A 27,259-nucleotide genomic window follows, 5' to 3' on the forward strand; every position below is an offset into this window, starting at 1 on the left:
CGCGGAAGACCAAACCAGTGGCTTCTTCCTCTGAGCAGTCGTTGTCTTGAGAAATCACGGGTGACAGTCACGCGCCTCGGGATGAAGGAGTGACCGAGGGACGGACGCTGATTTTTCCACGTACGCTGAAGACATTGCTACGTCATTTTTCAAAAAAAAAATTGGCATTTACACTCCTGGCTGCGGCGTGGGGGGCATAAAGCCATCTTGCAGGTTTCTCAACGTCCTGTGAGGAAATGGTTGCCCGGTAACACAAAACAGCCACCCCCCCTACCCCGCCCGGGACCCGGCGCGGAGGGTAGGGGACACCACCCCCCCTCAATCCCCTCCCCGGGGGCGGGGCAGTCTCGGTTTCGATTCCCCGCGCTCGCCCCCTACACCCGCGGTGATGACGCGGGGGGCGGAGCGGGCCGCGGGGTGCCCGTGTTTATGGGCAGCAGGAGGAGCGGGCCCCGGGGACCTCGGTGTACGGCGGTGGCGGGGCCCGGCAGGTAGGTGCACCCCGCTCCGGGCATATGCGTGGGGGAGCGGCGGGGGCATCGGCGGCCCTGCGCCTGCCTGGCGGCACCGCAAAGCCACCGCGTCTGCAGCCGCTTCCTGCGGGGTTTTTTGGGGGGGTGCGGCTGATGGAGCCACGGTCGGGGTGCATACCCGCCGTGACTGGAGCTGCCCGCGCTGCCTGCCCCGTAGGGTTCTGCCTTGCATGCATTGCGCGGTTCGTCGTGCACTGCGCGGCTCTGCCTGCACAAGCAATAAGAGCTGTTGCCCCGGGGCGTAGTGGGTTCCCACCTTGGTGGAGCTGGCGTGAACTTCCCGTGTACTTAAGCGGGTGGTTCCCACAGATCAGGAAGTTGTGTGTGTGCGGGGAAAGGGGTCGCGCTTCGCGGGTGCGGGATTTAGCGTGTGGGGTGTCGGGGAGGGAGTGTGGCCGGGCTGGTTGGGAAACCTGCCAGGGAATGTGGGGGGTGGTTGGAGGAGAAGAAGGGAAGAGCTCATTCCTGCCCCTGCCAGGCGTCGGGGAGTGTGTGCCGGCCTGGTACAGCTTGCGCGGAGGAGCTGGGGGAGACGGGGTGATGGATCCGTGCTTGAAAAGAAGAAAGAAAACTCCTTTGGCACAGCCTGGAGCTAAGCATTGTCTTCAGTGGTTTTGGATCCTTTCCCTGAAAAGCAAAACTGTTTTACAAGGTCATGGAGTGGTCACTTAACAAAACAGACTTTTCGTTTGAAAAGGAGTTTGAGCACAGTGTGCACTTCAGAAGAAAAAAAAAGCAAAAAGATCTCTCATCAGTCTTACTATTTTTTTGCCAATTTACAGAAAATGAACTTCAGGTTGATAGAATGGGCTTATTGCAAATGGGAAGAGGCTTTGTTTTCTCATGAAAACGTGCAAAAGGGAGTGTTTTCTACCAGTGTTTTTGCCATCATGCGGTTAAACGTGTCAAGTGGTGGCTGTGAACTGTGCACAAGCTTGAAAACCTTGTTGTTTTGTTTTTCCCATTTCAGATGTGATATCATCTTGAGCTAATTTGTACCAAGGAAATATGAGGCTGTTTGTTGCCATTGCTTTCTTAGCCGGTCATCTCTGTTTGATGACAGGAACATTGTTAGGCTGAGCAAACAAATGCAGCAGGGTAAACACCTCCCTCTTGGACTGAGTTGGGTCTTGTATGGCTGAGCCTGACCAGGAATTTCAAGGTTGTTGTTTCAGAGAACAGGAAGCAGGGTTAACTTTTTCCACTATTTTGTGAGTTGTTTTTTTTTGTTTTGTTTTTTAATACAGTAGTGACACAGTTTAGATAGCATGTTGAACATGTTTTTGCATTATTTTTGCTGTATGTAAAACGGGAGATGATGCAAGTCCTTTCCTCATTTACTGTAAATCCTAAGTATATGTATGTATACAGAGAGTTCTTTAAAATGCAACTCCATACTTGCCTCAACTGTATGTTCTCTTAGGTATAGCTTGTTATTGGTAGGTTATAAAGAGGAGAGAATAATTTGAAACTGAAAGTGAAAAAGCCTGTTTCATTTCACGTAGCAAAACAGGGTGTGCTGGTGAACTAGGCCAAACCTGTCACTGCTGCAAGCTGTGAAACAGTCTTCAACAAAAGAATAACCAGGTGATCCTTGTGTTCTCTTCTAGCTGGGTATTCCATGACTCTATGGAAAGGTAGTGCACATGTACTCGGTGTGAGTTCAGCTTGCAAGAAAAGGAGGAAAGATATTCCGAGATGCCACCTTAAATCCAGGATGATATGTCGTGGCCTGGTGTGGATTATTGTGTCCAGTTCTAGGCCCCTCAGTTCCAGAAGGACAGGGCACTGCTTGAGAGAGTCCAGTGCAGGGCAACGAAGATGATTAAGGGAGTGGAGCATCTCCCTTATGAGGAAAGGCTGAGGGAGCTGGGTCTCTTTAGCTTGGAGAAGAGAAGACTGAGGGGTGACCTCATTCATGTTTACAAATATATAAAGGGTGAATGTCATAAGAATGGAGCCAGGCTCTTCTCAGTGACAACCAATGATAAGACAAGGGGTAATGGGTTCAAACTGGAACGCAGGAGGTTCCACTTAAATTTGGGAAGAAACTTCTTCTCAGTGAGGGTGACAGAACACTGGAACAGGCTGCCCAGGAGGGTTGTGGAGTCTCCTTCTCTGGAGATGTTCAAAATCCGCCTGGACACTTTCCTGTGTAACCTCATCTAAGTGTTCCTGCTCTGGTAGGGGGGATTGGACTAGATGATCTTTTGAGGTCACTTCCAGTCCCTAACAGTCTGTGGCATTTGTCACCAAATTAATCAGCAATGTGTTGAGGTCTTGCCTGTAAACAGAGAGCACTGTGATATCTTGTCTTTCAGTAGTGTTATTTTTCTTTGTAATTTTTCTAGAGGGCTTCCGAGAATGTGGTGTAATTTCAGTGGTGTGAAGATACCTTATAGACAGACTCAGGACATCCCAAGTGGTCTGTAGGAGCCACTCAGTCAGGTTTCAGTTGCCCTATTCATGGATGTAAAATTCTGTTTTCACAGGGTGTGCTCATGGTATAAAGCAGGTAGAGAACTGGTGTCCAGGGATCTGTGCACCCGTCTCATTTCATGGAAAGTTTTGCCTTGTTCTTGGTGATGTGCTTTTGATTTCTGTTTCCTTGCCATGTTCCTTCCTGGTCTAGAACCTTTACTGTGTGCATGTCAACCACAAGTCTCTGCTCAAGAGGACTTAATTGTAGCATTTTAGTAGTGTCCTTGTCCTGAGGTTTTGCTTGGGTGAGTTGGCAGGGTTGGCCCGGTACTTCTGGCCAGGTTTGGGTCCTGTTTTTGTGGTCTTGTTTGCTGGTCATGCATCTGAAGAGGAACTGAGCTTGCTAAACAGTGTGAGCTGCGTGAGTTTGGTGTGTGGCTAGATGCAGTTGTCAGACGGCTGGGCTTAGTTATGAGTAAATGTGCTGGTTTTGCAGGGATTAATTTTCTTAATAGTAGTTAGAATCTTTTCAGTAACTAGCACAGTCTTTTGTTTTGGATTTAGTATGAGAATAATGTGATAACACACTGAACTTCCCATGACTTTGCCTGAGACAGAATTAATATTTTCCTTTCCAGTAGCTAGGCTGTGTTTTGGTGTTGGTATGAAAAAACAATGTGAGGACTTGCTCGTGTTTTGGCTATTGCCAAGGGACCAAAGGCTTTTTCAACTTTCCAGCTGCAGGTGCATATAGAAGCTGGGAGGGGGTACAGACAGGACAGTACCTGGATTGATATCCAGGCTGGCCAATGAGATATTCCCTACCATGGGTGTCATGCTCTGTATGTAGCCGGAGCTGGCTTTTCTGGCTTGCTGTCTTTCTGGGATTTGTTCTTTGAGACCAGGGCACTGTTCTTCCGGGATCAGCAGTTTGGTGTGATCGTGTTTGAGTGCATACTACTGTCCAGGTCTCTGCTTTTCCAGGATCAGCAGTATGGCATCAGTGTTCACAAATCATTGCTCGGGGATGGGTTGGGTATCACTGGGTGGTAAGCAATTGCATTGTGCATCACTTATTTTTGTATCTGTTATTATTATTATCTCTTCCTTTAGTGTCTTATTAAACTGTTTGTCTCTCAACCCATGGCTTTCTTCTTTCCCTTTCAGTTCTCACACCCATCCCATTTGGGGGTGGGGTGTGAGTGAGCAGCTGTGTGGTCCTAGTTGCTGGCTGGGGTTAAGCCATGACAGCTCCTGAAATAAGTACATATTTTCTGCTTTTCACCATCAGGGTTATGCTTATATGCATTCAAAGGAGGCTGTTTTTGTCAATAAAGCAAATAAAACTGGCTAACAGGCAGAGCATTGCCTCTTCAAGTTATGGCCTGCTAGAGCCTTCTCATCCTATATTTTTCCTCTTTTCTTCTTGGTCCTGCCTTGACATTCACACATATTTATACCAGGACATATGGAACACGTTATTTGGAAGATGTATTTGCTGTGTCCTTTTGCTGGTTGACTGCTGGACTACCTGGATGGATGGTACCAGTGGTGGGCACATGGCTGGAGGGGTCCCTCTGATGTACCAGGTTTGGGTAACACGACAATATGTTCTCAGTGGCACCATGCTCTCTGAGCCAGTGTGTGATTGTTGGGCAAAAGCTAATGAGAGCCTGGAGATTGATAAGAAAACACGAGTTATTTGAATGCTGCTGAAATATATTTAGTTGTCACTCAACCACATTTTAGATGCAATGTTGGGCTTTTTTTCTCCTTACCTGTTCCCAGTTGGTAATGTCTGCCTGTTAGGTTAAGAAGGAAGAAAGTTTATTTATTCCTCTGCTTAATAGGAATGAGGAATGTACAGTCTTTAACAGTCAGAATACTTGGAAATAGGAGGATGCTCCTTTTTCACCACATTTTAAATTCAGAGTTACTAGATTGCTATACTCCATTTGTTGCTTACATTGTGGAAAGCTACTGTGCTTCAAGAATAAAAACATTGTTATACTACCAAGTAATGCCATAGGGATGGAATCTCAAAGTTTAACTTTTGGTATCAAGAATAATTAAAAGCATGTATTTCCAGGTTCAGATGTTAAGAAAGCATGAGCTGTCCTCTTGAGGGAGATAGCTGGTATAAAGAACACAGCAGTTTTCAAGAATGACAAATGGGTTTTCTGGGCAGTCTCTATTCGTGTTTTCAGGCTCATCTGCTTAAGCGAGAGTAATCAAAACTTAGCCTTTTAAACCCCAAAAGCTGCTCTGCTTCTCAGGACAGTCTGACTGAAGCAGTTCAGTAAGATGCTGACCATTACAATAACACAGGAGTTGGCAAAATGTGAAGTAAATAGGAATTTTGCCCACTGGCAACAGTATGGGTTGGAACCGATTGTTTGTGACTTAACCGTATAATATTTTGATTTAATGCAGAGGGATCTTGACTGGCTGGATCAATTGGCTGAGGCCAATTGTATGAGGTTTAATGAGGCCAAGTGCCGGGTCCTGCACTTGAGTCAAAACAATTGCAGGCAGTGCTACAGACTTGGGGAAGAATGGTTAGAAAGCTGCCTGGCAGGGAGGGATCTGGGGGTGCTGATTGACAGCTGGCTGAACATGAGCCAGCAGTGTGCCCAGGTGGCCAAAAAGGCCAACAGCATCCTGGCTTGTATCAGGAATAGTGTGGCCAGCAGGACTAGAGAAGTGATTGTGCCACTGTACTCAGCACTGGTGAGGCCCCACCTTGAATACCGTGTTTAGTTTTGTGCCCCTCATCAGAAGAAGGACATTGAGAGAGTGCAAAGGAGGGTGATGAAGTTGGTGAGGAGCCTGGAGCACAAGTCTGATCAGAAGCAGCTGAGGGAACTGGGGCTGTTCAGCCTGGAGAAAAGCAGGCTGAAGGGAGACCTTATCGCTGTCTACAACTACCTGAAAGGAGATTGTAGCATGGAGGGTGTTGGTCTCTTCTCCCAAGTAGCAAGTGATAGGACAAGAGGAAATGGCCTCAAGTTGTGCCAGGGGAGGTTTAGATTGGATATTAGGAAAAAAATTCTTCATTGAAGGGATTGTCAGGCATTGGAACAGGCTGCCCAGGGAAGTGGTGGAGTCACCATCCCTGGAGGTGTTTAAAAGGCTTTTAGATAAGGTTCTTAAGGACATGGTTTAGTGCTGGAGTTAGGTTAGGTTATAGTTGGACTTGATGATCCTGAGGGTCTCTTCTAAGTGAACTGATTCTATGATTCTAATTCTTTGGGTAGAAATTAATATGCTTCATTTTGCTGTAATGGTTGTGCTGGTGGCCTCAGTCCAAAAAAGTGAACAGAGTAGACCATCATATCTGTTTTTGTTGATTGTGTGTTGTGTTGTTGTTGTTATTGTTGTGGGTTTTGTTTGTTTGTTTTCTTTTCTTTGAAGGACAAGGTCTCAACAGTGTGCTGGGAAGGGTCTTCCAGACCTTAGAGTGTCCCTGCACATTTATGTGTTTCATGGACTCCATAGTTTAGGAGAAATCCCCGCTTTATTGTTTTTGGCTGGGGTGGAGTTAATTTTCTTCACAGCTTGTATGGTGCTATGGTTTAGATTAGTGACCAAAACAAGGCTAATAACGCTAATGTGTTAGGTGTTGCTGAGCAATGTTTGCACAGTGTTGGGGCTTACTCTGTTTTTCAGTTTACTTCCCCCCCCAGAGAACAGACTGGGGGGCCTGCAATAGATTGTGAGGGGCCACAGCTGGGCAGATGGCCCAAACTGACTGAAGGCAGAGTCCATGCCATGTAACGTCATGCTCAGCAATAGAAAAGGAGGGGAGGTGGCTAAGGGAGATTAGCCATCTTTTGCTTGGGACCTGGCCGTGCGCTGGTCTTCCTGTGGGAGGTGATGAATGATTGCCTTTGCATTGCTTGTTTTGTTTCCTTTCTCTCTTCTTCCGCTTCTCTTTTGCTTAGTAAACAATTTTTATCTTCCTTTTACTTTTCCTTTCCTTTTTACCCATCCCACTGGGTAGAGGGGGGAGGGAAGCAAGCACTTAGCTGACCACTGGGGTTAACCCACAGCACTCACCAAGACAAAATCTTTCATTATTTATACTCAGATGCAGTTGTGACCTTTACCTGTACTGGTTAACCCAGCACCTGTCCTAATTTTTGGCTGGGATAGAGTTATTTTTTTTTTTCCTAGTAGCTGGTATAGTGGTGTTTTGGATTTAGTTTGAGCAGAAGGTCGATAATTTCAGGAATATAAGGGAAGATTGGGAGGAGGATTGTAAACACGGTCAAATTACTTGCAACTGTGGTGCAGAAAAACACTTATATCATAGTAGTTGCTCTTTGGTCTTGTGTGCTTCACAAGTGGAACCTCTGTGTTTAGGTAACATAGGCCTGTGGTGGACTCAAAGGCACTTTATCGAACATGCTTGAGGTTCCTGCTCTGCTGTGAGGAAGATCAAAGCATGATGGAAAAACTGCAGCTGCATGAGTACTTGAAATACAGGTGAAAAGCATCAGGGTTGGTAATCCTCTAACATGGACTAAGCTCCTCAGTACCTGCATCTCTGCTTGCGTGCCTCTGCTGGAGTGCTGTGTCAGGGATCCTTTGGTTTGCAAGGTAATGAAAATAAATTTACTCTTTGCATTTCCTCCATGGTTTTGTAGTTGTTCCTGTGTACTGCCCGTGCTCAATCCCAGCAATAATATACTGGTGTTTTGGTTGGTTGTGGTTTAACCCCAACTGGCAACTAAGCACCACACAGCTGCTTGCTCAGCGCCCCCTGGTGGGATGGAGGAGAGAATTCATAGGTTGAGATAAAGACATTTTAATAATTAAAGCAAAAGCCACACACACATGCAAAGCAAAACAAGGGATTCATTCACTACTTCCCGGGGGCAGGCAGGTGCTCAGCTATCCCCAGGAAAGCTGGGCTCTGTCACATGTCACCATAACATGAGAAGACAAATGCCATCACTCTGAACATCCCACTCTTGTTCTTCCACCAGCTTTTTAACTGAGTATGACATCCTATGGTATGGAACATCTCTTCGGCCTGTTTGGGTCAACTGTCCTGGCTGTGCCCCCTCCCAGCATCTTGTGCACCTGGCATGGCATGAGAAGCTCAAAAGATCTTGCCTACTTTAGCAACAACCAAAATGTCAGTGTATTATCGACATTATTTTCATCCTATATCCAAAACACAGCACTATTCCAGCTACTAGGAAGGAAATTTACTCTATTCCAGCCAAAACCAGGACACCGAATTAAGGACATGTTAGCAAGGAGGCTGATGATAAACAAGAAGCTGGGAGGGGACTGAATTGGGACAGCTGACCTGGACTGGCCCAAGGGATATTCCATACCATATGATGTCATGCTTAGTATATGAATTTGAAGAGTTGTCCAGGGGGTGGTGATTGCTGCTCGGGGATGGGCTGGGCATTGGTCAGTGGGTGATGAACAGTTGCTTTGTGCACTGCTTGTTTTGTATATTGTTTTATTATTATTGCTATTAGTCTCCCTTCCTTTACTGTCTTATTAAACTGTCTTTATCTTGACCCATGAGTGGTTTTGTTTTGTTCTGTTTTTTATTCTCTCCCCCATCCCACTGCTGGGTGAGGGGGATGAGTGAGCAACTGTGTGGTTCTTAGTTTAACCTCAGCTGGCAACCATGACAGTAATAGCCAACATTTTTATGTAATGGTTGCCGCGTTCAGAAGGCGTAATATAATAGGACTTGAGTTAATCCACTGGTTTTGAGTTAAAATTGTTTATGCTTCAGGAAGATGTTAGGCAATAGCAAGACATGCTGTGCTAGTCAGTGCAGTGATTCTTTTGGATCATTAACTTAGATGGCAGATTTGCATGCCTGCATATTTCTTGGGTCTGCAAACTTTGGTGTAGTTGCCGAAGCCTGCAGCAGATATCCCAATTATTGAAATTACCTACAGTTTGGTGCTTTGGCTGGGAAACTCCAGTGCTGGAAGAGGATGGGAATTCGTGTTCTGCTGGAAATCCTGCTGCCTGGAGTGGGGAGGGGATGCTGGCTCTTCATATGAAACAGGAAGCTCAGTTCCAAAACTTCTCAGCACAGGGCACGTTTGAAAGTCCTTTTAAAATGTGTATTGCAATTGAGGGTTTTTTGTTGTACAAATAAATACTTTTTATTTGTAATTATTCTTCAAGTAGTTTAAAATGAAAAGAGAAGTATAATTCTGGGTAAAAATTTCACCCTAAGCAGAAGGATAGCCTTCTTAACAAACAAACAAACAAAACAAAAACCAATGAATGCTTGAAATTCAACTATGATTTAGAAAACCACAGGTTCATGTGTATTGCTGCATGAAGATCCTTTGCCATTGAATTGTCTGGGTATAATTCTTGGTGAAAATAAATTATGTAACCTTCTGATACTAAAACGTTGAAAGCTGAAAGAATTATGAAATCATGAGTTAGAACTATCTTTTAGCACTTGCACTTAGCAGTGCCATCCACAGCATGCCTCTTTGTACCTTTGTGTTCAGACTACAGTACTGATTCTCAGTGTTTCAGTGTCATCATGAGAAGTACTATAGAGAAGATACGCCAGTAGCATTTCTTAGTTTGTCCATAGGTTCATATACTTAAAAATATCTAGTTTGCTCTGTTGGGAAGAGACCCTGCAGATTATGTTGGCAGGTTGTGAAGTTACATACTATTAACTGGTTTTGTTCCAGGCCTACTAATGCGTGATAATAAGTGAATCTGTGCATTCCTTTTTGGTGAATTAATCTTATTTAATAGTACTGAGATTTGTGAGTTTCATATAGGTTTTTTTGCAGGTAATGGAGCTGGCTTTTAGTCATAAAACCCATCTGGTTACTAACTGTTAGAAGTTATGGTGACATTATTTACTCTAACAAGTAATGTACTGAAGATAATGAGTAATAGGGTATCTATAATGAATAGAATGTCAAAAGGATTTAAAACAAGGGTTAAATATCCTTGAATGTCAGTATCCTTATCTAAATTAACTTGGTATGTCAGCAAAGTTCCACAAATTGGTGTCCTGAAAGGGAACTAACTAATTATAATAAGAAAACCACACCTCTACTCTGGAAGTCGCCCACTACCTGAAGACCCCGACCCACTGAACGTGAACAATGAGTTTTTAAGACTCTGTATCTTTAAACGAAGGTGAGAAGACTCTTAGCCAATTAACGTATATAATAGGTAGAAATGCATATGTAGTAGAGAGGAGGAGTTCAATACAGACCAATGTATAAATAACCTGAGTCTTGGAAACTGAGGTGTGCTAGTTTAGCGGACTACCAGCTAGCACCCCATTCTGAGCAGAATTGTAATTAAATTAATATATCAACTCTGTGTGTGGATTGGGTGGAGAATCCATCTTTGAGACAACACATCTGTGAAGACAGTTCTGCACAAGACTTTAGCATTGGATTTTTCTCTTGTCTGTGACTTTGTGTTGTTTCTCAACATACACATAGCTGTTTTTCCTCTTTTGTTTGTTGCCCTTATCTAGCTGCTTGATCATGTGATAAGTTTTATGTAATGAACCTGATTTTGCAGTTCTAATGATTAAATATGTTTTCAGTCATTTGCAGTTAATGCCTGTTTCAGCTTTTGTTTTCTTCAGATGCTTGCAATATTCATTTTAATAACTGTTTTGTATCTGATTTGAAGTCCTTATGTACTACTAAAATACTTACATTAGTGTTTTCATGCAGTAATCCAGTTTCAATGTGGTTTTGTATCCCTTGGGTTGTTGAATGTATACCCAGAGAGGCTGAACAAAAGGCATGAAGATAAATAAAAAGCAAGTAAATCAGTTTTGTGTTTAATTGATTGAGATGTATAGCTTCATGTATTTCTTAAACATACAACCTCTGTTCTCTTGGGTATTTCCTTCTGCGTTTAGTGTGTGTGGGCATGCATTTAAATAATTTGGAATCTTAATTTTAAAAATATAGTTTGACTTGAGGAAAAGAACTGAAAAAGTGCATACCAGTGATAGATCTGTTTAGCTGAAGTTGATTAAAAAATAGATGGGAAGTTGAGGCATTGCCAGAAAAGAGGAGGCTGTCACCTGAGTTGTATTTTACTATTCCAACTGCAGCTAACAAAAAATGTGCTCTTTTGTCCTTCTTTTCAAATATGCAAAAACTAAGGTGAAAATGTAAGTGGATTTTAGGGACAGAAGTGTCTCATAAATCAGTGCTTCTGTTTGATTAATTTTTTTTCTCTTAATTAGCATGGATGCCATGGAATATGCACAACATATGAGACAAGCTGGAAACCAGGATTTTAAAAATGGAAATTATGCTTTGGCTATCAGAAAGTATGATCAAGCTTTAAATACGCTTGGTTGTTTAATACAATGGGTCCCGTAAGTATTCTTGAATTACAAGATTTAAACCATAAGACAGTCTGAAATTTTTGCAGTATTACAGTTAACTCAGAACTGTATTTCTTGCGCTGATACCTGATTTTCTTGTATCTTTTGTCACACTCTTCAGTGTACTAGTTTTATAATTGAAGAGGAATTGCTGTTCCTGCCACATATGTGGGAGATTAGTTAGTCACTGTAATCTGAATATTTTTATATAAGTATCAATTATAAATTAGTGTAATTAAAACACAAATTAATTTTCCATAAACCATGTTGGTTTCTGCTAAATTACTTCTGTTTCTTAGCTGACATGCTGAGATTCTGCCGTGTCTGTGGCCTGTTGCTGCATGGGTCATCCGACTAAAGTGATTCATGCAAGTTACTTTGTTCTTGTTATTTGATCTTTCTTAGTAATCTCAGATAATTTTTTAGCAGAAGAGTTCTTTGAGTATTTATTTCCAAATGTTAAGTGCTTGTTTTCATCAGTTAGCACCAGTTGCTAATGTTATTATGGATTAAATAGTTGAGTATTATGTTAACAATTAAATATTCATTACCATGTATTAACACTGCTATTAATGTAATTTAACACCAGCCATTCATTTATTTAGACTACTACCCATTTAGACTAAGTAGTAAAGTAAATCTAGAGCATATACAGGAAGTATGTGTGTATATATATATACATATATATATATGCACACTGGACAGAGCTGAGCAGGTTGCAACTAGCACCTGCCCCTCGCAGGCGGTGAGGCTTTGTTGTACCACAGGGATCTGCTTCTGAGCATCTCCTGTCCCCTTGCTGTAGGCTGCCTTGTCAGGATTTGCCTGTATGCAAGAGCATGCCCTGCATGTGTTTGGTGTAGTTGAAGCAACTTTCTTGAGTGTATATTTGTAGATAGGAATAAGATGAAGGATGCAGCTCTGTAGCACGTACTATTTATTTGACCACAGGCAAGACAAGTTTTCCAGGCTTCCCAGTTCCCCTGAACTGTAGTCCTGTAGTTTGTGTGTAACTCTTTCCAGAAAATCTGTTGGATCCAGCAGATGATTTACATACTTTAGTGTCGAGGGTTAAGACTGTGGGGTGACAATAAAACCCTGGCAGATGTATTGTTAACCCCCTCTCCCCCCCACTTCCCCCTTTTTGCCCCTCCCTCTTCCCCCCTTCCCACTCAGGACAGGTGATCGGGAGGGAAAGAAGGACAGAGAGAAGAGAGTTGGAAAAATTAACAATGTTTTACTAATGCTACTAATAAGAATAGAGAAAATAATACAAAATATACAAAACCAATCTTGAAAGTCTCAGCAACTGCAGAGCCGGCAACCAAAGTCCTGGATTGGACTCTGCAGCCAACTGGAGCTGGATTCAGTCTCTCACTAGGCCTCAGTTTGCAGGGACGACTAGCAAGGTCCTCTCCTAATGTCGGCCATAAGGAAAAAGGGAAAAGGGCCGAGATCCTCGTGATCTCCCACTTTTATATGAAGTATTCATGTGAATGGAATGTTATACGCAGTTGGTCAGTTTCTTGGTCACTGGTTTCTCGTTGCCCCTCTCGCAAGATGTCCATCCGTGCTTATCAATAAGTTTGTATTCCGTTGCTAGGTTTACCAAAACATGTGTCTGGTTCTCCAGGAAAATGCAGTTAATATGAAGGCTTTAGCTGACAGGCAAAATTCACTGAAAGAGAAACTTGTTTTTAACAAAACCAGGACATTTAGTAAATTCTTGTTCTCTAAAATATATTTCTTTGTTTCTTACCTGGTGTAGATGTGGATAATTCTGTTGACTTCATCAACTCGTGATACAGTAAAATGTGTTTAGGTTTTTTTTTGGTGACCAAAATGTGTTTAGCATTCTTTCCATCTAGCAGCTTCCATTTGTGTGTCTGTTTTCTCCCATTCTTGGCCACTGGCTTTCACTGAGACATATCTGGGCGTGTTAAGATGGTCTAAACCAGTGGGGTCAAACTCATTTTCACCGGTGGCCACATCAGCCTGGCGGTTGCCTTCAGAGGGCCGAATGTAGTTTTAGGACTGTATAGGAGTAGTTACATTTATACAGTATATATATACATTTATAAATGTAACTACTCCTATGTGGCCGCCGGTGAAAATGAGTTTGACCCCACTGGTCTCAACTCTTTCTAAATCCTGATACTGTGTTATTCCAGTGGGTTGGCTTTTTGCTCCAGAAAAGACCAGGATATCACTAAGGTATCACTTAGGATGTCACTAAGAGATTTTATAGCTGCTGTTCAAATGATCTTTGTTTGCTACAACTCCATTTTTACCTATGATTTTGTTAGGTACGTGGTATGTAGACCTTTTTCTTGTTGCTAACTATGAAGTACAATGCATCTTTTTTCAAGTGAGTAAACAGCTATAATGGTTATGCTAAAGACTTTTTTTTTTAGGTGTGCCAGGGACATAGCTGTGTTACACTGCAACAAATCAACTGCCTTGTACAATCTTGGTAAATGGAACGAAGCAGTGTTTTCTGCCTACCAGAGCTTACGCTGGGATCCAGAGTATATTAAGGTAGGCAGATGTTTAAATATCTGGGTTTTATTGTGTTTTGTTTTTGAGATGTGGTAAGCAAACATAGCATAAAACTCCAGGATGGGTGTCTGAGGCTGTACATGTGTATCAGAATTACTACTGTAATAGTACTTCTGATGAAATGAAGCAGTGCTCTTTTTCACCAGGAGATGCTGGTTCTTTCTGGGTCCCAATACAACGCTTTGCTTAAAGATAACTATTTCATTAATATCCCAGACAAGGTGGTAGCAAGTAATAAAATCTTATGTGCCCTTGTGATGCTGGAGACCCCAGGATGACACAGCACTGGCCACGTTTCTGCTGGGGACGCGCAACGCTGCGTAGATCCCATCAGTGGTGAGGTTTACCAGCTCTGTGTTCACCTATGGTCTTGCAGAGCCTGGCTTATGGTACAGATCCATCAGTCACTGACAGCAGCCAGGTCTGGGATGGGCACTTAGCTTTGAAGGCTCCCTTGGACTGTGTACCCTAATATTCTTTACATGTTAATGTGCCTGCAGTTCCTGGGAGCGGTACATGGTGCTCTAGGTCATGTTGTATTGCCAGTGGACAGAACAATACACTACACGTGCACTTGTGATTAAGTACACACTGATTAAATACACATTGACTCAAATACTCATCTGCTGGGAATAAATAGAGATTGTACGGTATTTATAATATGGAATCATAGACTTGGGTTGGCTTTTGTGTACAATAAATAGTCTTCAGGACTAACCGCTACAGACTCCCAGAGACTTTAGTAGAAGATATTTGATTTAGATATGGTAAAATTGCAAGCAAATATCAATTTAACTTGTACTGTATTGCAGTATGCCAAATACCTGGTTTAAGCAAATTGACTCCACTGTGACTCTGAGCCGGTATAACCTAGTTGTGTGGTTAATATAAACATATTCAGGTGCCATTGGCTGATGAATATATGTGTTTTGGTAAATTCTGCAAAATGCAGTGACCTGGGGACATACACTTATATTCAGGACCGTGTGATGAAAAATAAAATCAAACAACAAAACAAAACCTGTTCAGAGGAGGTAAAAATATTCTTCCTAAAAGAATGTCTTTCATCCTGTAGTTATTTTGCAAGTTTTGTATTCTGGGATCTGTCACTCATAGTATCTTTGACATCAGTAGCATATTGTAAATTTCAAGGGTGTTTATTGCACTTTTTTGGATCTATGTTTAAGAAACTGTAAAAATAGTACTACATGTCATTTTTATAGTGTAATTAGAGAATTTAGGAAAAATGATAACGTTTTATTTTGTAGTAAAGATCTCTGAATATTTTCCCAACAATGGTCTTTTTTGTTTTCCTTTTTTTCTCAGGCTTATTATAGAGCTGGCCAGTCACTGATCATGTTACCAGACACTTATGAGGCGATTTCTATGTTTCATAGAGGTTTGATTCTCCTGAATGCTTCTGCAGATCGAACTCAAGTTGCTGATTTTGTAGCAGGAATCTTCATAAGTGTCAACGGTAAACTCAAATAAAGAGTTTAATTTTTCTAACAGCCTTTCACTAGTGATGGCAATGTCACTACAACAATAACATCATCTTCATCAGGGCGTCCTCTGAGATCATTCATTTGATCCTTAGTGCCTCAGGTCTGTTTGAGGATTATGAATAAGTTGAGTGGCCTAATCAAAAGGATGTGGTGAACTTGGTCCAGTTTATATATAGCAGATGCCAACAATCCCAAAACACTGTGCAGGGGAGTGTGTTGTGTCACAAGAATACATCAATTGCGGAATAGTTAGAAAAGGTTGAAATTCAGAGTCAGAGAGGCAAGGGTTGAGATTTGTAGCTACAGACCCCTAAGGCTTTAGTGTTTTTTGTCCAAACCACTCTGCTTTTCTTTTAGCTAGGTAGATTTGAAAATAAGAAGATACTCAGCTTAAACTTGAGTTCACAGGGCAGTGTATTCCAGTGTGGGGGACTTTCCCTCAGCTAGCAATGGGCAGCAATGAAAAGAGGGAATTCGACATTTCTGTGGCATCATACGGGGGTTTTTTTGTACAATGTCCACCCTTTGTCTCCCTGCCTCTCCTCCTCTACTTGTGTTTTTGTCCAATTGACGAGCTTTGTCTGGTAGGGCCTGCAGGTGTGCCAGGAGATTTCTAGTTGTGCCCCTACTGCATTTACTTGAACTTATAGCCCTGTGTTAAGGACCTTGATTAGCTTTAGCAGCATCTGTAGCTGGGCTCACCTGCAGGTGGAAGAACCACCATGAGGTTCACAATGTCTTGAGGGTTAGAGGTGTTCCTTGAGGGCAGGGATTAAATTTATTTTTCCCCTTGTTTAGTGAAGACTGGCTGCTGATGACAAGGTGCCGTATCAGCTTGGTGGCTAGGGATATTTGAGCCCCTATTTGGTATTCTTCTAGGTATTAATCGGGCTAAAATTATCACTGTACAATGATGTACATTAGTTGGAGACCCCAACTTTTAAGTGCTGTGTATACTAAACAATTTTCTTGATTGCTTATTCTTGCAGATGAACAAGTCTTCCCACCAACTTTTCCCCCTGCATATGATTATATTTTCAGAGCAAGGTTTGATGCCCTGGTTTGGCAAGGGGTGATAGAAAGGTTGGCCCAGAAAGGGAAATGGCGGGTAAGTCTGTTGCTGCATTACCTACTGCTACAGAGTGGGTGCTCATGTCCTACCTACCTCATTGGGGCGAGCTCATGCTACCTTTAAAATTCAAAACAGGAGTATTTATTGTTTGCTAGTTAAAATGTCTTTGTTTTTAAGACTTGAAAAATACTTTAAGTGATAAATAATTTCTGAAATTCATTTCTCAAAGGGATACAGTGAACTTGAAGTCCTGCTTGTCTCTTGCTATTGTCTCTGCTGTAATTACAGTGCCATCTAGAGTCATTATTCTTGAAAGGAACCAGCGGGGAAAAAAATATGTGTTTATTTGTGGTCCCTTTTACTTTTCCTTCTGTATGACAAGCCGGATTTTTGAAACTGTCCATGAAAGACCCACAGATAAAGGGCCATCTCAATGGACCTATGTGGTTGTTTAAAAAAAACCCAGATCACTTAGAAAAATCAGAAGGTGAATCACCTGAAATTATTTTAATCTTTTTTATATTGACTGTAAAAAAAAAAAAAAAAAAAAAAAAAAAAAAAAAAAAAAAAAAATTGATCATTGTCAGGGTTACACCTGTATTGGCTGTCGGTGGTGAGGTGCTGGCAGGGGGGGCTGCAGGGTCTCTCTGAGTTTCAATGGCCCCACCGCAGGACATGACTGAGCCCCTCAGCTGTGGTGATTTTGCCTCTGGGAGAGGGTGTTTTAAAATGGGCAAAATCCTGCCTAGCAGAACAAAGGGAAAAAAAAAGTGAGAGAATCAGCCCTGTGAGCACCAGCGTGGCAGAAGAAGAGGAAGGAGGGGGAGGAGGTGCTCAAAGACAGGGGTTCCCTTGTGACCTGTGGAGAGACCATGCAGGAGCAGGCTCCTAAGAGGAACCTCAGACCATGGAGGACCCACACCGGAGCAGGAGAGAAGCATAAGGAGGAGGGAGTGACAGAGAGGGACTGCTATAGACTGACTGCAGCCTCACATTGCCCATCCAAGATCCCCTGCAGCAGACAGGGACGTATTCCGCTAAAATAGGTTGCTTAAAGCTCAGTCTAACCTGGTCTTGAACACTTTCAATGATGGGGCATCCACACTTTCTCTGGGGAACCTGTTACAGTGTTTCACCACCCATATAATAAAAAATTCTTCCTTATGTCCAGTTTAAACCTACCCTCTTTCAGGCTGAAACCATTGCACCTTGCCCTGTCGTGACAGGCCTTGTTAAAAAATCTTTCTTATAAGCCCTTTTTATATATTGAAAGGCTGCAATAAAGTCTCCCCAAAACCTTCTCTTCTCCAGGCTGAACAACCCCAACTCTCTCAGCCTGTCTTCATACCAGAGGTGTTCCAGCCCTCTGATCACTTTTGTGGCTTCCTCTGGACCATCTCCAATAGGTCCATGTGTTTCCTGTAGGGGGGCAGCATCACCTCCCTTAACCTGCTGGTCATGTCTCATTTGATGCAGCCCAGAATACAATTGGCCTTCTGGGCTAGAAGCTCATGTTGCCATCTCATGTCCAATTTTTCAGCCACCAGTACCCCCAGGGTCTCCTTCACAGGACTAATCTCAATCCTTTCATCTTCCAGTCTGTATTAATACTGGGGATTGCCCTAACCCAGGTGCAGGGCAACCTTGCACTTGGTCTTGTTGAACTCAAGGACATGCACATGGGCCTGCTTCTTGAGCCTGTCAGGGTCCTTCTGGATGACATCCTGTCCTTCAAGCGTATCAACTGCGTCACTCAGCTTGGTGCTATCTTCAAACTTGCTGAGTAATTGAATGTACCATGCAATCCCACTACCTGTATCACTGATGAAGATACTAGATAGTTTTGGTCCCAGTACAGACCCTTGTGCGGCACTTCTTGTTACTGGTTTCCATATGGACACTGAGCCATTGACTGTAACTCTTTGGATACAGCCATCCAGCCAATTCCTTATCCATCCAACAGTCCATCCATCAAACTCATATCTCTCCAATTTAGAGTTAAGAATGTTGTGGATGACTGTATTGAAGGCCTTACAGAAGTCCAGGTACATGACATCCACAGTTCTTCCCTTGTCCACTGGTGAAGCTAGGTGGGTTTTCAAGGAGCAGGGTAAAGTTTTTAGGGATACTGGGAAAACAGAAGAAGATACAGTATGCAGTTCTTGCTTTCTGCTCAGGATGTTGGTGTAGTTGGGTTGTCTCATCTCTATTAATGTAAAGGTCCATTCCTAAAGCAAAAGGTCACTGCAAAGGTGTATTGGAGGGACTTTTAAGGCCTGATCTTTCTACATGTTTGGTTGGTTGGTTTGCTTTCTGAGGAAACTTTCATCGGCCGCAGATTCCCACAGTCTACTGTGTATTACATTAATTCAGTTGGAAAATTAAAAAGGAGATACAGTGATCTGTTATGATCTTAAAAAAAGATCTGAAATGTTATTAGCTCTCATTTGCTTTCCTACAAGATCTTGTGAGGCAATGAAAAACAAAGTCTCTAAGTATGCTTTTAAGATCACTAATTTTCTTGTTGTTTGTTTGCGTTTCTTTCAGTCTTGTCTGTTGTTGTTGTCCGAGAAGAAAGAGTTGCCCACCAATCTCAGAGTCAACCAGTTATCCCTGAAGAATCTCTTTGAGGTAAAGTAGCATCCTTTAAATTTTGTCTATTTCTTTTCTTCCTGTTCACTTTAGTGAGAGATTTTCTGTCTTGTGGGCAGGTCTAAAACAGATATCAGAGAAATAAAATGGAAAATAATATATGGGCTTTGTATGATTATGTAAAATCATCTATTCTGTCCCTTTTCACCTGAGAATTAAAAAAAAAAAAAAAATCTTTAATTTGCATAATTTCTATATGTAACTTAATATTTCCTTGAATTTGATCAAAAGAAGACGTCTTTCTCTCAAGTACAGCAAGCTATTCATGTCACACTTCTAACCTGACAATTTAATGCTGAAAAATGCCTGACATCAGTTAAGTTGGGTATGTTTTCCAACAAGGAGAACATATATCATATGTGAGATAGGGTATTTTTATACTTTGCTAGCCTGTCTCTGAACTGAGTATGATTACAGGGAGTTGAGCTGGGTGCAGGGTTGGAATTTTCCCTTCCCTCAACACCCCAAATTTTTGGTAGGTTGCTTTATACCTGGGCAACAACTGCTAAACTTTCTCCCTAGAGGCTTTGACACATTCCACATGACTTTGAGGATTTTGTCAGGATGAAAGCATAGTCGTAGACTGAGTAACCACAATTCCTAATACCTTTTACTGAGATCGTCATTTGCAGATCACAAAATTTGATCTTTATGTTGCTCTTCTGAAACTTGCTCTTTTCTTTAGCTTGTAATTCCTCGTGTTCTGCCACATTAGTCTCTGCCCACAACTTTGTGTGAGCTAGGTGGCCTTGTAGGGCTTGCTGCTGCTCGCTCCTGTTTTTGTGCATGGATATCCCATCAAAACACTTTGGATGCATGAAGGGTGTGCACAGCCATTGCTTCTGGCCCCTTGGGAGCCAGGGTGTAGCTAGAGGCCAGTGGTGAGCCAGGAGCTGCTGGGAGTTCATCAGCTCTGCCACTCAGGAGCAGCCAGTGTCCATAGCAGTGACATATCAATTTTCTAAAGGCATCTCACAGTGCATGTGTGTTATCACACAGCAGATGTCCAACCTGTTTCAACTGTACTTATGTAAAGCCTTTCTTACAGACCATTAAAAAATTCTTCTCTATGCATTTTTTTTGTTTTATTCTTCCATTTCTTTGTGTGTAGAAGTTAATTGTAGTTCTGCTGTATATAACCTATTTTTAAAATATAGAGAATCATAGGATCATTTCAGCAGGAAGAGACCCTCAGGATTATCAAGTCCAACCATAACCTAACTCTAACACTAAACCAGGTCCCTAAGAACCTCATCTATATGCCTTTTAAACACCTGCAGGGATGGTGACTCCCACTTCCCTGGGCAGCCTGTTCCAATGCCTGACAACCCTTTCCATGAAGAATTTTTTTCCTAATATCCAATCTAAACCTCCCCTGGCACAACTTGAGGCCATTTCCTCTTGTCCTATCACTTGCTACTTGGGAGAAGAGACCAACACCCTCCATGCTACAATCTCCTTTCAGGTAGTTGTAGACAGCGATAAGGTCTCCCCTCAGCCTCCTTTTCTCCAGGCTGAACAGCCCCAGTTTCCTCAGCTGCTCCTCATCAGACTTGTGCTCCAGGCCCCTCATCAGCTTCATTGCCCTCCTCTGCACTCTTTCCAGCACCAAAACTGAACGCAGTAGTCAAAGTGCGGCCTCACCAGTACATGAGTACAGTAGCACAATCACTTCTCTAGTCCTGCTGGCCACATTATTCCTGATACAAGATATGGTTACCCATTCATTGTGAAATTCCATTAGACTTTACGCTGAAGTGTACTAGATTTCTAATAGTGCCGTGGTTCTCCTCTCTCTTCAGAGGGTGTTAACTGTAGGCTACACAGTACATTTACTTGTTGTTTTTTTTTTTTCTGGCTGGCAAATTAACAGTTTAGGGCATGTTGATGGAATCTACCAAAATTTGCTATTTGACTGTTGCAGTGCTTGTGGTACCTTTGTCATAATAATTTCAACTTAGGGCTTTTTCCATAAATGTATCTGAGTTCGGTGCCTGATGGAGTGAGCAGGAGTAATTCTGAAGAAGAAGGGAAAGGCAAAAGAAATAGATTGACATCTTTTCATAGGCTTGTTTATAGCAATAGGATAATTAGAATCACAGAGTAGTTTGGGTTGGAAGGGACCTTCAAAGCTCTTCTAGTCCAACCCCCCTGCAATGAGCAGGGACATCTTCAACTAGATGAGGTTGCTCAGAGCCCCATCCAGCCTGGCCTTGAATGTCTCCAGGAATGGGGCATCTACCACCTCTCTGGGAAACCTGTGCCAGTGTTTCACCACCCTCATTGTAAAAAATTTTTTCCTCATATCTATCCTGAATCTCCCCTCCTTTAATTCAAAACCATTACCCCTTGTCTTATCGCAACAGGCCCTGCTAAAAGTCTGTGCCCATTTTTCTTACAGGCCCCTTTTAAGTACTGAAATACAGTAATAAGGTCTCCCCAGAGCCTTCTGTTCTCCAGGCTGAACAACCCCAACTCTTTCAGCCTGTCCTCACAGCAGAGCTGTTCCAGCCCTCTGATCGTTTTTGTGGCCTCCTCTGGCCCCTCTCCAACCTGTGCTAGAGGTTCCAGAGATGGATGCAAGACTCCAGGTGGGGTCTCAGCAGAGCAGAGGGGCAGAATCACCTTCCTTGACCTGCTGGCCATGCTCATTAGCGGATGAGCATATACAAGCATGCCTTGATTAGCCATCATTTGGTAGGCATGCTGTCTTAGTCCCAACGGAGTAGCCAGTATGGGACTATATGCTACCCGCCGTCATCTGTTGTGTGTTTGCTCAGTTTCTTTCAGGAGGGGAGGGTGGCTCAGGGTTTGGTCCTGGATCACCCATGTCCATGGCCAGGCAGCAGCAGGGCTCTAGTGCTAGAGCAGCATAGCTGTGGTGGGGACAAGGCATCAGTGCCTGGGATTAAAGCAGCTCCCAAGCAAAGGTTCCCCTTGCAGCTGCTGTGGTTTGCAGCTCTTTGTAGTACCCCGGCCTGAGGCACAACACCATAGCAGTCCTGCAAGGGGTGTGAATGTGCTCCTCACACTGACACTAGAGCATGGTAGTGCAGCAGAGGACACATGTAAGGTGTCTTAGCAAAAAGTCCTTCTTCTAGGCAAGCCAATCAAAATGCCTCATTGATAGAGAAGGGTAAAAGTGGATCGCCTTGGCAAAATAGTATGCCCTTTGTTGCTGAATTGGCCCTACCAGTCTTGGCTATTCTAGTGGGTTGTTGTACATGTGAAGGACTGAAAAAGTCAAGATGAAGAATCTCTAAGCACTGCTACTCTTCTGCAAAAATTAGAAAATGTGGGTTTCTGACAACTTGAAGTTCCCCTGCTGCCATTACATACTGCCTGTAATTTGTTCTATTTTGATTTTGTAACTGTGCACAAACACTAATTCTTGCCAGTCAAAATTTGGCATGAGGTGTTAGAAAAAAAGGTTCATTTGTGGATGTTGAAAGCATGTGTGAAGACTGCTATTTAAAAATATGACTGGCACAAATGGAGAAATTATGTCTGAACGCTGTTTCCGAGCACCCCCTCATGTCCTGATCCTTCTGGCATATTGTCTCAATTTCCATCTGAGCTTCCTCTGCCCACCTCCAGAGTTCCCCATATTGCTGTAGCCCTTATAGACTGTGATTCTTGTTCATTAAGTCCTTGCTGGAAAATCCTTTTTCAGTTCAGCTACCTTCTGCTCAGGCTGTGTGCTTTCAATCTTGGTTTGTAAACTTCCTTGAAAATTCCAGACTTTTATCAGATCACCTTCTAGGAATTTTTCTGCCCAGAAAGCTGTCTCACTAGGCTTAACACCTTGTCTTTGCATGAGCAGTCATATTATCATTGTTCTCTTATTGATGCTAGATGCTTCCTGAGCTGGATGAGAGTAGAGCTTTGCCCTGTTCTCTGTCCATGGGGTTCCTGAGTTGTAGAAGGACTGGTTACCTGAGTTCCTTAAACCTTCTTTCCCCAGTCTCTAACTCTCTTTTCCCAGTTTCAAGTATTTCTCCAGCCTTTTCTTGCTTTGGAGTAACTGCCTGTGTAAGCTGCCTCATCCAAGCTTAAAAGCACAGTATCTGGTTACAGCAGTATTTGCACTGGGATACAGTAACACTTATGTAGACAAGTATAAGGAAGAAAGTTTCAGTCAATTACAGAGAAGGAATATAGAAATTATTATAAAAGAGACTTCAAGTTCAGTGTTCTTCAGAGCAGGACAAGATTGATTTAAGATAAATGTCTCTTGGGAGTATTTGTTTTGACCTTCTACTTGAATTGTTTAAGGTGTAATAGATGTTTCATTTTACAGTGGAATATGGATTGATTGTTATTGTTCCGCTGCTTCTTGTTGTAAAAACCATGGAAATTGAATTAAAAAAAGAAATGCCTTGTGTATGTAAAATAATGTGTTGTTCTCTTTGTTATCAGACTTCTGAGTTGTATGGTCACGGTGAGAAGATGCAAGAAGTAGCGGAGTTAGTCAAGTGGCTAATTTCCATGGGGGCGAAAGTTGAAACCATTGGAGTGTATCTACTTCATGCTGTTATCAGACTGTGTATCAAAGCAAGTGAGTGACATCTGCAGCTAAAATAAAACAACAGTGGCCTTCATCAGAGAACTGACAGCTACAGCTTTTTAATTGTTTATTATTATTTTTTTTTTAGACTAATGACATCACATCATCTAGGTATAACCTTGCATGTGTCAATAAGGCACTATTGTGGAAACGCTGTAAACAGTCTGTCTGATCATCTCTGCCTGATAGTGGTACAAGCCTAATATGTTTGTCCTCTTCCATGACTTGAAGCAAAAGTGTGATTGATGTGGGTCTTTCATAACCTGAATGTTTCAGCTTTGACAAAAATACAGTATTTCTTCCTGGCACCCCAGTGTGGAGCAACAGTTTCTGTATGTACTAAAGAGTTGTGAGTCAACCTCAGATTTGCACTTGCTGCGAGTCAGCGAGAACGTAGCGTCCTGTCTCCCACAATGCAGCTGGCTCTTACTGCGGTTTCTTTCACGTTTTTATCCTCTCTCCCACTACCCATCTTCAAGAAAAGGTCTCATACAGATGCATCTTGCCACTCCAGGATCTGTTTCTGCTGTATCTTTGTTTACCATGTATAACAAGTGAGGTTCTTTTATCATTTCAGGAAAGAACCATCTCTTCAGGTGGTTACTGACTCAGAGGCCAGACTTGAAGGAGAGGATCAACCAGCAAGACAGAGAGGGATGCACCCTCCTGCATATTGTGGCATCTTCCAGTGGATATTCCCAGAAACGCAGTAAATACAATTATTTTTGTGTGTGTGTATGTGTGTGGTGGTTTGTTTTCATATGGATAAATGAATAATGGAAGAAAAATTCAGACCCCAGTGTTTCCTGTTCCATGCTAAGGAAGAAAATAAGAAAGTCCTTTTATCTGAATGTAGACTTTGTAACGGTAACTAGTATTTAAACATTTCAACAACTCCCTTTTAGAACTCCAGTTGTGCCCCTTTTCTTTGCTCTTTGGTTTGACTGGTTGTGATTTTCCCACAACTATGCTGCAGTTTCTAGAATCATAGAAGTTACCTTTTAAAGTTTGTTGTGCCCTTAAAATCATATTAGACGACCTGGAGACCTATCCTGTTCTTTGAAATAGATGAAGATTTAAAACCTAAGTAGAAGTGTGCCTTGTCAGAGGAGGAAAATGAAATGCTTTCCTTCATGTTTTCTGTGGGATTTATGTTAATTTAGTCTTGAGTTTCTTCTTGTATTTTTTACTCTGCCCACTAGGTGGCAACAGGAAATAAACATCAATGCCAAGATAACACCAGACTTCCAGGTCATTAGATGCAATGACATTCTAGTGGGTCTTGTTAATAGTATGAAAGAAACGCACACAACGTATATCTAAATAATTTCATTTTCTGGAAAGGTATAACATGTCTCTTACAGCAGTTCCATCTGTTGCTAAATGACTCCTGTATTTTCCAGAATAGTCCATATATATATTTATTAAAGTTTATTTTTATATTTATATAGTACATGTATATTATATACAGAATAAATATTTTATATGTATTAATTTATTGAAGTTTATTTCTTTATATTTATATATTATATATATATACAGGGCATTTCAAAAAGATGGACCCAGTTTGAAATCCCACTGGTTTGAAATTGGGTCCATCTTTCTGAAACACCCTGTATTATACATTATTTTTATACATATATATATATATATATATATATATATATCTCAATATATATAATATATATTATATATACAAGTATTATAGTATATTTTAGTATATTATACTATATTTATTATATTTATATTTAGAGTATACTTGTAAACATATATAGAAATAAACCCCTGCACCCTTCTGTTAACAAAACCAGTCCCTAAAATAGCTTGAATGGTCAGTCTTAGAGAAACAAAGCAAGGCCTTTGTGTTAGTCTGCATCATTTTTCCCTCATCTAGGTTTTGCCTTTGGCACATGCAGTAGCAGAGGCCGTGTGCTGTGGTGGTGTGCCTAGGGGAAGTGTCATGGTCCAACACTTATTTGTGCACTGTCTCTCAGTCTTCTTCTCCATGACTTGGTGATCTGGTGCTCCTGCACTCTCCCGGCTGTTCTGAGGACGTGGCTTATAGCAAATATGCCTCTTTGAGGCAAGAGGAGCACAAGCAGGTGCTTGTAGGGCTGCAGAGTTTCCCCTGGTAGTGCAGTGTGACATACTATGAAGGGAGCATGTCATCTTCCAGAGTATTAGATACTGTGTCAAGGCTTTAAATCACCACTATATTTATGGTGTTTATCTGTTATCTGTAATACTTGTGAAATGCTATAGGGAATAGTAGTTTCTATTGAAAGTAATGGTACCTACAATTAGTCAAACTAGACATCTTTGTTATAAGGCTTATTACCAAGAAAATCATGTGGTTTATGTTCACTGGAATGAAACTCAATGCCTAGCTGTGTATATTCATGCCTAAATATGTGGAATGTTCTGGTTTATTGAGTCACCTTCCAAACAGTAGCAAAATCCCTTGTTTTGAATTTTTCTTTATTTACAGAGCAGTTTTCTTAGAGCCTGGAGAACAGGGTTGAGACATAAGGGAGGAGGTAAATTCCATATAATTCCTCTGGCTAGTGAGATGCTCATGAGGCACTCAGTCACTTTGTGTTTCTGTGCTTGCATTTCCCAGTTATTAATAATAAACACAGAATTTTCCTTTTTTTTGAAGGGGTTTCTTTTGGGGAAAAATACTTGACAATATGTCATTCTTATGACACTGGAAAAAATGAGATTTATTTTTTCAATTAAAGTTATGCTAGAAATTGTGCTAGGAAGTTAACAATAAAAACAAAAGAAATGGAAAAAGGCAAAAAAAATACCTGAACAATAAGAATTATTCTTCCTCTCATGTTTTTTTCATGTAATGTTTTAGGCCAAACAGAAGATGTGATCATGCTCCTGAATTTTGGGGTTGACCCTACTGTTCCAGATGCACGGTCAAGATACGTCATAGATATCTTGAAAAAGAACAAAAACTTCGATGCTGTAAAAGCAGTCAACAATCACATTGAGAAACGTACTTCCACTGAGAAACGGACAGGTACTACATGGACTGTGTGCTCTTCCTGTTTTGAAATGATATCCTTTAGATACAAAATCGTTTTATTTGTAGTCGGTAGTAGTATGTGCTTTTTATGTAACTCTTCCTATGAGTTGTCACCCTGATCTCCTATTAGTCAATGATGAACATCTTTTACTTGCCTGAAGGTGCATACTGTCCAACTGATGATCTTAGTATATCACCTAATAAGTAACTACAAGTTGCTTTAAGTTACTATAAGCCTTTGTTTATTTTCCTCACCCTTGGCATGATGTTCCCCCATCATAGAAACTGCTTCTTTTTGATGCTTTTTCAGTTTTAACCTTTTACCTTTACTTTAGTGTTTGGAAAATGAAACAGTTTGTTAAAGCGTTGGTGACATATTTAAAGTGCTTTTAATAACAGAAAATATTGACAAAAAAGAAGCTCTGAAATGATGAAAATGTGAGCAAGAAGTTGCTGACACTTTAAAAAAAAAAATAACATTTTAGTGAGAGATCTTTGTTCACAAAGTTCTAGCCTTTGATCTATGTCAG

General features: G+C 41.8%; 1 protein-coding gene across 3 annotated transcripts in view; it reads left to right on the forward strand.

Moving 5' to 3' along the window:
- The first annotated feature begins 349 nt into the window (after window positions 1–349).
- The window catches only part of TRANK1 (tetratricopeptide repeat and ankyrin repeat containing 1), a 56,899-nt gene continuing 29,989 nt past the window's right edge, over window positions 350–27,259 (forward strand). Inside the window, exons 1-11 of one of the 3 annotated variants that reach the window (XM_065051849.1) lie at window positions 354–491; window positions 7,320–7,556; window positions 10,670–10,758; window positions 11,194–11,328; window positions 13,752–13,875; window positions 15,223–15,373; window positions 16,391–16,509; window positions 19,021–19,104; window positions 23,545–23,683; window positions 24,270–24,401; window positions 26,556–26,723. In XM_065051849.1, the coding sequence (XP_064907921.1) occupies window positions 10,742–10,758; window positions 11,194–11,328; window positions 13,752–13,875; window positions 15,223–15,373; window positions 16,391–16,509; window positions 19,021–19,104; window positions 23,545–23,683; window positions 24,270–24,401; window positions 26,556–26,723 (1,069 nt within the window). In that variant the 5' untranslated portion in view covers window positions 354–491; window positions 7,320–7,556; window positions 10,670–10,741. Of the gene's footprint in view, window positions 492–7,319; window positions 7,557–10,669; window positions 10,759–11,193; window positions 11,329–13,751; window positions 13,876–15,222; window positions 15,374–16,390; window positions 16,510–19,020; window positions 19,105–23,544; window positions 23,684–24,269; window positions 24,402–26,555; window positions 26,724–27,259 lie in introns of all 3 variants that reach the window. The other 2 variants (XM_065051850.1, XM_065051852.1) reach the window with 2 other exon arrangements.

This window comes from Columba livia, chromosome 2 (assembly GCF_036013475.1).
Source record: "Columba livia isolate bColLiv1 breed racing homer chromosome 2, bColLiv1.pat.W.v2, whole genome shotgun sequence".
NCBI classification, from domain to species: domain Eukaryota; kingdom Metazoa; phylum Chordata; class Aves; order Columbiformes; family Columbidae; genus Columba; species Columba livia.